The following is an 11,165-nucleotide window of genomic DNA, read 5'->3' as shown; positions in this document are numbered from 1 at the left end:
TGTTCTCCCTCAACTTCAAAATCATCCTATATCGCTGTTTTACCTTTTTGTTAAGGGTGTTTGATCTACTTTGCATGTTCACTTTGCAAAGACTGGGTCGGTACTTCTGCAACGATGTAGGATGATTTTGAAATGATTTTTTACGTTGAGGGAGAAAATACGATTGGAGTTTTTCGACGTACCCTAACTGTCTTGAGCCAGAATACACAGAGTTCAGGGAGAGCAAGACAAGACGAGCGTTTAAAATTCAAAAGTATTTAAATTGTATTTTTTAAATGAAAATAATCGTTTTTTCGCTAGATAAGACCCTTCTTCCTTGGCTAGGATCATTTACAACCGCATTTAGACTGCATTTTGGAAGTTCAAAATCGGGGCACCATATCAGTCCATTATATGGAGAAAAATGCTGAAATGTTTTCCTCATAAAACATAATTTCTTTACAACTGAAGAAAGAAAGACATGAACATCTTGGATGACAAGGGGGTGACTACATTATATCCCTGGTGAAAAAAACAGCATATGCTGGTAGGTATGTTTTGATGCTGGTTTAAGCTGGTCCTTTGCTGGTTCATGCTGGTCCTTTGCTGGTTCATGCTGGTCCTTTGCTGGTTCATGCTGGTCCTTTGCTGGTTCATGCTGGTCCTTTGCTGGTTCAGCTGGTTTATGCTGGTCCTTTGCTGGTTCATGCTGGTCCTTTGCTGGTTCATGCTGGTCCTTTGCTGGTTCATGCTGGTCCTTTGCTGGTTCATGCTGGTCCTTAGCTGGTTTATGCTGGTCCTTTGCTGGTTCATGCTGGTCCTTAGCTGGTTCATGCTGGTCCTTTGCTGGTTCATGCTGGTCCTTAGCTGGTTCATGCTGGTCCTTAGCTGGTTCATGCTGGTCCTTAGCTGGTTCATGCTGGTCCTTTGCTGGTTCATGCTGGTCCTTTGCTGGTTCATGCTGGTCCTTAGCTGGTTTATGCTGGTCCTTTGCTGGTTCATGCTGGTCCTTTGCTGGTTCATGCTGGTCCTTAGCTGGTTTATGCTGGTCCTTTGCTGGTTCATGCTGGTCCTTAGCTGGTTTATGCTGGTCCTTTGCTGGTTCATGCTGGTCCTTTGCTGGTTCATGCTGGTCCTTTGCTGGTTTATGCTGGTCCTTTGCTGGTTCATGCTGGTCCTTTGCTGGTTCATGCTGGTCCTTAGCTGGTTTATGCTGGTCCTTTGCTGGTTCATGCTGGTCCTTTGCTGGTTCATGCTGGTCCTTAGCTGGTTTATGCTGGTCCTTTGCTGGTTCATGCTGGTCCTTTGCTGGTTCATGCTGGTCCTTAGCTGGTTTATGCTGGTCCTTTGCTGGTTCATGCTGGTCCTTAGCTGGTTTATGCTGGTCCTTTGCTGGTTCATGCTGGTCCTTTGCTGGTTCATGCTGGTCCTTAGCTGGTTTATGCTGGTCCTTTGCTGGTTCATGCTGGTCCTTTGCTGGTTCATGCTGGTCCTTGACCAGCAACATGACCAGCAAAAACCAGCAAAGGACCAGCTTAAACCAGCATCAAAACACCTACCAGCATATGCTGGTTTTTTCACCAGGGATGTGAATGTTTGTTTTGGAAGTTGACTTCTCTGGTTTCCGGTGTCAGTTTCCAGCTATTTTAATTTGTACAAAACAGCTAATTTTGCAGCTTGACACTGCAAACTAGTTTGTTTTACCATGTTATTTTAATGTTTTGTCTTAATTATGAACACACTGGTTTATTTCCTCACAGCGGCTAATAAACCGGAAGTCTCGCACGTTCACAGAAATACCTAAATACCTAGGTATTTCGTATACCTAAAATATATAGTCACTGTTCTGCAAATTGAAAACCACTATATTGTAGTGATCATAAACACTGAACATCTACCACAGCTGTAGTATTTGTTGAATATAAAATACTTAAATACAAGTATTTCAGCCATATAATTTACCAAGTGTACGTCAAACCATTAATCAGCGGAAACGGTCTAAAAGTAGACAAGGAAGTCACGCGGCTTTAGAAGACACGATGGTTCACTTTTTGATAAATTATCCCGTCACTCATACACTCTCCAGTACAGTAGGTGGCGGAATTGGATTCGTATTCACATTGCTTCCAGATTTGGGAGACGCGCCTGGGCAGCTGATGCTGTCTCCCGTGACCGTCTCTATTGTATGTCTAACTCTATAGGCCAATGTGTCGACTAATTATCATGGACGTATTTTGCCTGTATTTCTGGATGGTATCAACGGACAAACCCGGACTCTCTGAAGACGCATGAGATAGACGTGAAAAGTAGGTGTGTTTCAGGACTATGTGAAATAACTGAGCTAGCAGCTAACAGAGTAGCCAACACAACTACTTGCTTAATTTATCGCTCTTTTTAACAATGAGCTGCTATCAGTATCCTCATATGTTTCGTTTTCCTGTTTTTATTGTTAGGACATATACGACGTATGTTAATATGACACCCATACAAGCTCTGCACAAAAGTCATTCTTTGTCTTATTTTGCAGTACAAGCATATTTATTGTGTTAATGAATGTTTAAAAGGATGCAGTTGACATCTGCGTCAAACTATAGTTTGAAACCATAGATATATATTATGTTATATATTGTTACATATCTATGTTTGAAACTGCTTAACGAACACTGCTGGTGATGGTCAGCGATGTGAAAATAACTTTACCACTTCCAGAGTTCACCATGGTAACCACAGCTTCCGCTGTACATTTACGGTTTCTACCCACTGATCTATAATAGAGTCATCATATATAGATCAGTGTTTCTACCATAAAGCTGTTAATAGCCACCGTTATAAAACTTCAAAAAAGTAAATGAGTATCGGGCATGTTATGAAATCAATTAAGGTGGTCATATTAAAATGTATAGATTTAATATAGATTGTAGTAAATGTGGTGTTTTGCTGGAAACGATTGTTACCATGGTACAGTTTTTAATGGACATTACTTTTTAGTTTAGTTATTAAAGCTGCTACAGCACAGTCATTGTAGTAATAATAATACTTATTTGTTATTGTTATTATTATTAGGTCATTCCTGCCAAATCAACCAAATTTCAGAAACTTCCCCAGTTTTAATTTTAGTTTTTGTCAATATTATTTTTCCCAAGAAAGATGCATGAGTGTATATTTACTGAGTAATCCACTATTTTGTAGAGGGGGGGTCAAAATGGCAATTTTCACCTGAGAATCAGGGCCAAATTATAGGGGGGTAAAAATGACATTAGAAAGACGGCAACATCATTATGTTATTTTTACACACCGATTGGTAGATCTATTGACTTGATTAAACTTTGTTGCATTATGTGCCAATGATGACAATTTAAAAATGGGGGAAAATCACTTTTTTTTTCTCCAAAGTTTGCATGCATGTAACTCAAGTATCAAATAAAACCTAATGCCCTTTCAGGTTTTTGGTCTTAACAAACTTTCTTTTTGACATTTTCATTTTTGAGGCCCTGCATGGTTCAGTTCCAGAGATACTGAGATCTAAATTTGGCTCCAGGATTAAATTGTTAAATGGTGCACACACACACAAAAACAAACAAACAAATGTGGGTCACTTTGCATACAGATGACACTTCTTTTCTTTTAAAGAGAAATGTTTGAATAACAAATAATGTTGAATCTAGAAATGTATCTTGTTTCCTTCTGTCAAAAGAACTGCACTGAACATACCTGAGTGCCAACAATATTATTTTTCCGAAGTTTGCGTGCCTGTAACTAAAAAAATACTAAAGATATTTCAGTATGATTTTAGAATCTAGTTTGTAACAGGTTTTTCTTCGGAAATCTTTATTTTCAAGGCTCCAGATCACTCAGTCTCAGAGATATGGAGATCTCAATGCAGTTCCATATTCAGATTGTTGAATAATACCCATTTTCAGTGGTTGAAAATCAGATGTTGGTCACTTTGTATACAGCTGATATCTATTTTATTTAAAGAGGAATGTCTGAAGGATAAATAATGTTGAAACTAGAATAGTTGCTTGTTTGCTTCTTTCAAAATAATTGCATAGAACAGTGGCATATAATGCAACAAAGATTGCTAGTCTAAAAATTTTAATAATAGACCTACCAGCCAATTGACACAGAATGACCCTGCTATTATTTTTATTGCTTCCCTGTAGCAGTTCCTTCGAAATACAACCTGTGCCAAACAAATAAATAATTACCAAAAGCATAGGCAGTCATGTTAGTCAGTTTCACATAAATAATTGTGGCAGATTAAGTTTATTATTGCTTATTCAGTTTAAATGCTGTAATTAATTTTACAAAGAAGAATCCAAAGCTTTTATAGAGTTTTATGTGCTAATTTTTTGATGTTTCATCCGCTGAGCAGTTGGCATGTTATTGAACAGTGCAATCCATTGAACACACTGTACATCTATCCCGCACAGCCTCGTTTTCACTCCTGTCAAAATGTTAAATGCTAAGGTCATTACTTACATGTCTGATTCTGTATACACTATTTGGCTGGATTATGTATAGTGTGTATTTTTGTAAGCGAAATAGTTCCTCATCTTACTTATCAATTATTCATTTGTTCTCAGGTCATGGATTTCCCAGGGCATTTTGAGCAGATTTTCCAGCAGCTGAACTACCAGCGGCTGCATGGACAGCTGTGCGACTGCGTGATCATGGTAGGTAGTCGTCATTTCAAGGCCCACCGTGCCGTGCTGTCTGCCTGCAGTACGCATTTCCGAGCCCTGTTTACTGCTGCCGAAGGAGACGCCAGTACGAGGATGATTCACTTGGACTCAGAAGTGGTGACAGCTGAAGCATTTGCTGCTCTAATGGACATGATGTACACGTCAACGCTGATGCTAGGAGAGAGTAACGTGATGGATGTCCTGCTGGCTGCTTCTCATCTGCATTTGAACGCTGTGGTGAAAGCCTGTAAGCACTACCTTACAACTCGTACTCTACCCATGTCTCCTCCGGCAGACCGTAGTGGTCAGCATCACGCTGAGCAGCAACAAGCAGCGGCAGCTGCGAACTCTCATCTCCAGCGTTCGTTTCTGCTGCAACAGCTCGGGCTGAGCCTGGTCAGTTCTGCTCTGAGTGGAGCTGAAGATGGGGGAACGGGGACCGGCAGGAGAACGAGTTCAGGTGGGTTGGTGGATCAGCACGGTTCTCACCCGACACGTCGTTTCCTGAAACGTAAACAGCCCATGTCCCTGATCGCTTCGGAACGGGGGAGGCCTCGTCTCTCCTCGCAGGTGGAGGGGATTGTGGGGGAATCGGAGGGGCGAGAGGGTGGAGAGGAGCTTCTGTCTCCAGATTCCCATAGTAAAATGGTGGATGAGGTTGTCGGCGGGGTAATTCCAGGAGATGATGGAGGTTTACTAGAGCAAAATGACTACCGAAGGGGACTGACACATGAAGACATGCAGCTTCCCAGTCAGTCAGATGGAGGGAGGGGAGCTGGACCGGAAAAACGCTGCTGCCGCGTAAAGAGGAGTACCCGGACGCGAGCCGTCACCATGCTGAGGGGATGAAGATAAAGAACGGAGGTGAGGAAGAAGAGGAGCAGCAGCAGCACATGCAGGTCGTGGTGAAGAGTGAGCCGCTGAGTTCACCCGAAGCTGTCGATGAGACTAGCGATGTTACGTCTCAGGCAGAAGGGAGTGACCAGGTAATTGTTTTGTTATTAAGCTAGTAGGACTAACAGAATTTTCAATCTTGATTTAGGCACCCATGCAATCTTATTTCTAAATGACAATGATTCGTCTGTGTCTGTTAAACCTTTGACAAAGTCATATCTGAACATTAAAATGTTTGTGCTGCCGCTGATACAGAGAGAACAGTTATCATGTTTAGGTATAAGTCTTTTTAACCACTCATATTATGACAGAAGTACTGGGATTAAAGTTTATAGTTCGGATATAAACACTGATATCTATGGTAGCAATCAGATTGGAGCAAGTCATCTTTTGAAAGTAATTTTGGCTTCACATATTGGCGCTTTGAATCAAATAATGTTTGTTGATTACATTACAGAGTATTTTACAACAGCTTCGAATGTGGCTCAACCAGTCAGAATCAATGACTGTAACTATCTGTTTTATAATAAATGTATTTGTCATTGAATCATTCATTCAAAAGATTTGTTCAAAAACGCTGATTCATTCAGTAATGGAAAAAGTGAAGTATTAATGAGTAAGTCATTGAATCATTTAATCAGACAGTTTTTTTTTTTTTTTTTTTTTTTTTTTTTTTTTAAATGATACATTCAAATTAGTTAAACATTTTTGAATAGAATGAGGCAATTAATATTTTGTTACAGCCTCTAGTAAATTACATGTTATTGCACTCAGTTATTTTCCGGATTGTCCCAGGTTAGTAAGTATTTTGCTTTCTAAATTGCCCCTTGAAACAACTGCCTCTCCATTTTAGAATATTAGTAAATTTGTAACCATTTTCAAGAGTCAGTGCTGTCATGATATCATGTCAATCAAGATCTACACTTTCAATTATTATAATTTTTTCCATTTTTTTATATACTTTATTATCCATGTTGTGGAAAATTGTCTCTGGCTTAACTGTACATCACTAACATCTAAATACACATGAGGAAAACATGCAATAATTTAAAGAAAACAACAAATAATTGGTATTGGTAAAAACAATGATAATTGGTAAACTTTCCTTGTCACTTTATATATTATTAATATAAAATTTATAAAAAAAAAAAAAGTTTGAGGTCAGTTCAAAAATTATAAAACGGATAGTTCCAGTCCTTTTGTCATGGTCTTTGCCCAGACCATGTTGTTGCAAACCCATAAGACCTTCGTTCATCTTCAGAACACAAATGAAGGTATTTTTGGTGAATTCTGAGAGTCTTTTGACCCTGCGTAGACAGCAATACAACTACCACGTTCAAGGCCCAGAAAGGTAGTAAGGACATTGTTGAAATAGTCAATGTAACATTGGTGGTTCAACCATATTGTTATGAAGCTACAAGAATACTTTTTGTGCACAGAGAATACAAAAAGTATTCTGTGCAGAGAATACAAAAAGATCCAGGTCAGAACACCGGCTCCTGCGTTAGCAGCACCACATGTATGCATCATGGTTCTCTCTTGAATGTGCGCCAAAGACTAACACGGAAAAGAAGAAATTATTGAATAAGTCGTTGTTTTTGTTTTCTTTGCACACAGTATTCTTGTAGCTTTGTAACATTGAACCACTGATGTCACATGGACTATTTTGACAATGTCCTTACTACCTTTCTGGGCCTTGAACGTGTCAGTTGCATTGCTGTCTATGGGTCAGAAAGCTCTCAGATTTCATCAAATCTTAACTTGTGTTCTAAAGATGAACGACGGTCTTACAGGTTAGGAACGACATGCGGGTGAGTAATTAATGACAGAATTTTCATTTTTGGGTGAACTATAAAGGAACTTTGTAAATACATAGTGTGTTATTTCCTCAGGTGGAGCCAGTTGGAGAAAAGCTGGAGCTGAGTCCAGAGGGCAGTGAGCGCAGCTACTCCGATCCCCAGCCCAGCTCTGAACTGCTGATTAAAGGAAACAAGGTGTTAGGAGCAGCAGAAGACAGAGGAAGAGGAGAGGAGCTCTCCTGCAGTGACGCTCTAGAGTCCTCCTCTGGATTGCATATCTCCAGTTACCTCAGCGCGAAGGCCTTTGCTGGCAGAGGGGTGTCATCTAACCTTGTTAACAATGTTGACAATGTTCCCAATACTACAACCGGAGATTTTCAAGCAGACCATGATTCTGCTCGCTTCTTCCTCCCAACTGATTCCATCAACACTTCATCTTCCTCTCTGCAGCTCCTTCCAGGCGAAGCACAGGTCTGCTCTGACCTGCAGCCAGAGTCCCTTTTTTTGCGGCCACTGCATGACGGAATAGCATCGTCCTCATCATTAGCAGCATCCCGGGGTGGATCAGTGGACCAGCTTGCGCTGGAATTCCAGCGAAACATTTTGGGATTACAAACCTTCCCTCGTTCATCCAGGGGTGGTGCCGGAGGGTGCCAAGCATATCGGCGCATCGCTCCCAAAGTTCCACCAGGTGGTGCTTCAGCTCTTACAGACAGCCCTCAGCAGCTTGATGCTGCCTCCTCGTCGTCTTCCTCCTCAGTGCTTCTAAATGGAGTAAACTTAATGGAGGGTTCTGTCACCGTAGGTCAAAATGTTGGCAGCTCCAACTTGAACCCGCTACCCCAGTTGACAAGAGCCTCTGCAGATGTTCTGTCAAAATGTAAAAAGGCACTTTCTGAGCACAACGTGCTAGTGGTTGAAGGTGCCAGGAAGTATGCATGCAAGATCTGCTGCAAGACGTTCCTCACTCTGACTGACTGCAAGAAACACATCCGAGTTCATACAGGAGAGCGCCCGTACGCCTGTCTGAAATGCGGCAAACGCTTCAGTCAGTCCAGTCACTTGTACAAGCACTCAAAAACAACCTGCTTACGATGGCAGAGCAGTGATATGTCTAACGCCCTGCTCTAATTCAACACAATCGCAGGCACTCCAAAGGCACCGTACAACTGGTTTCTGACTGTTCTTTACTGAATGGGCAGATCTGTACACTGTAATCACATATCCACTGGTATAGTAGCTTTAGTAACTTTTTTTTAGGTGTTTCACGACTGTAGTATGTTGTTAACATGCTTCCAATTAACATGAAATTGATGGTACAAATAACAGAGATGGTTCACCCAGAAATGTTGTTCCAAACCTGTGACTTTAAAATAAAGTTTTATACATTTTCATTTGTTTTTCATATAGTAGGTGTGGACAAATACAGTCGAATCTTCTTTTCTGTTCCGCAGAAGACTAAAGTTATGCAGGTTTGGAACGACATAAGGGTGAATAAATGATAACAGAATTTTCAATTTTTGGGTGGACTGTCTCTTAAAGTTTCACTGTGAAAAGTTTTTAAAGAATTGAAATGGAGAGTTCTGCTTTAAGAGTTACAAGCAGATGTCAGAAAGAACCTTAGTAGCTGAATCTTATGTCCTGATGATACAAGCTTTGAGTTTCAGTCCTGCTGTGGAAGTCAGAAAATTGTCTTGTCAGCTGTGTAATGTTGAAGTATTTTAGCTTCTGATGTTGTCTGTATATTTTTAACTGACGCATCAGAAGGCAATAGTAAATCATTTTTCATTTAGGTGCTGTGGTTCTCAACCGTGGTCCCCACTAGATGGCCTTGGCAAACTTCAAGGAGAATCCCAATAAGTCTTAAAATTATCTTGATTCAAATGTTAAAAACCCCTAAATTAAATATGTACGGCTTTAAACTGACATCATATTTTTGACTTCATTACAGCAGAAGTTCATATCAAATTAGAAAGCAGTCTTTGAAGCTAAATGGGTTCCTTGGAGAAAGGTTCAGAACCACTGCTTTAAAGAAGATGTTCACTTCCAGAACAAAGATTTATAGATAATTTACCCCCTTGTCCTCCAAGATGTTCATGCCTTTCTTTCTTCAGTTGTAAAGAAATTGTTTTTTGAGGAAAACATTTCGGGATTTCTCTCCATATGGTGGACTTCTGTGGTGCCTGCGAGTTTGAACTTCCAAAATGCAGTTTAAATACAGCGTCAAAGGGCTCTAAACAATCTCAGCCGAGGAAGAAGGGTTTTATCTAGTGAAACAATCGGTTGTTTTCTAAAAACATGACAATTTATATACTTTTTAACCTCAAATGCTCATCTTGTCTAGCTCTGTGTGTACTCTGTGTATTCTGGTTCAAGACAGTTAGGGTAGATCGAAAAACTTTGTCCTACATCGCTGTTTTACCTTTTTTGTAAAGGGCATTTTATCTACTTTGCACGTTCACTTTGTAAACACTCGGTTGGTACTTCTGCAGCGATGTAGGATGATTTTGAAGTTGGAGTTGAAAATGAGATGGGAGTTTTTCAACCTACCCTAACTGTCTTGAGAGAGAGACAAGATTTTCACCAAGCATTTGAGGTTAAAAAGTATCTAAATTGTCAATGTTTTTAGAAAACCAATCATTTCGCTAGATAAGACCCTTCTTCCTTCCCTTTGAAGCTGCATTTAAACTGCATTTTGGAAGTTCAAACTTGCGGGCACAATAGAAGTCCAGTAAATGAAGAGAAATCCTTAAAGGTTTTCCTCAAAAAACATAATTTCTTTACGACTGAAGAAAGAAAGAGACATGAACATCTTGGATGACAAGAGGGTGGTGAGTAAATTACCTGTAAATTGTTCCCAAAGTAAACTTCTGCTTAAAGCTTTGTTCCAAAACCAAGTGAGCTGCCTGGCTGTTTACATCCTAAATACTGTAGGCATCCGCCTTCTAAGGTAGCATTTTTGGAACTAAAATTAAACCTCATAGACAGTTGTGCTTTTTTGTGCCCCCAAGAAACTTTTGCATTCTCTCACAAAACTTTTGCCCCAAGAAACTTTCCCTTTGTTTGCAAACTGATCATGCATATATATGTGCTTTTGCATTTGCTAACACAAAGTTTGTCAGATGAACTGAAACATTTGTGTTTTTGGAGGAACCCAAATCTCAAAAGCTGTGAAATATAATTTTTCCTCCTTTTTTCTAATACCATGTTCCTGTAGGGCAGTGGTTCTTAAACTCAATTCCTGGAGGGCCACGACTCTGCAGTTTAGCTCCAACCAGCTCCAACTCACACCTGCTTTTAAGTTCCTACTAATTCTGAAGACCTTGATTAGCTGGATCAGGTGTGTTTGCTTAGGGTTGGAGCAAAACTGTGCAAAACTGGGGCCCTCCAGGAATTGAGTTTGAGGACACTGCTGTAGGAGCCCTGTATAACAGGGACCAGGGTTTGCTAGGTTTCATAGCAAAACCCACCCAGTGCTACTTAAAAATAGCCCAACTAATCCCATTTTGGAGGGTAATACACATTTTTTAAACGGGATTCCCCTGGTAAGATCCAGTATCACACTGTTGGGTTTGCATCAACCCGCAACAGTGCTAAAGTAGCCAAGTTCCGTAGGAAACCCATGGACTTGGCAACCCTGGAAAGTCCATTTCAAGGAAAGTCTAGGGTCAGCTATCTACTTAAAAGCAAAACCTGAAATTTCAAAAACTTACCATGTAACATTTCAAATCGGCAACAAAATCTGACATTAGCTGTTCCATAAATGTTTTCTTATTACTCAAAAAGCTTATATGTGACCCTTGACCAC

General features: G+C 40.3%; 1 protein-coding gene across 1 annotated transcript; it reads left to right on the top strand.

Annotated features, from left to right (window-relative positions):
• Window positions 1-2,103: 2,103 nt before the first annotated feature.
• On the top strand, window positions 2,104-10,074 carry LOC127164412 (zinc finger and BTB domain-containing protein 5). Its single transcript, XM_051108362.1, is given in 4 exon segments — window positions 2,104-2,289; window positions 4,566-5,451; window positions 5,454-5,650; window positions 7,451-10,074. Coding segments are annotated over 3 exon segments (2,118 nt in total). The 5' UTR covers window positions 2,104-2,289; window positions 4,566-4,568; the 3' UTR covers window positions 8,489-10,074.
• The last annotated feature ends 1,091 nt before the right edge of the window (window positions 10,075-11,165 follow it).

This window comes from Labeo rohita, chromosome 1 (genome assembly GCF_022985175.1).
Source record: "Labeo rohita strain BAU-BD-2019 chromosome 1, IGBB_LRoh.1.0, whole genome shotgun sequence".
Lineage (NCBI taxonomy): Eukaryota > Metazoa > Chordata > Actinopteri > Cypriniformes > Cyprinidae > Labeo > Labeo rohita.
Note: the sequence above shows the minus strand (reverse complement) of the source record. Positions and strands in the feature narration are given on the sequence as shown.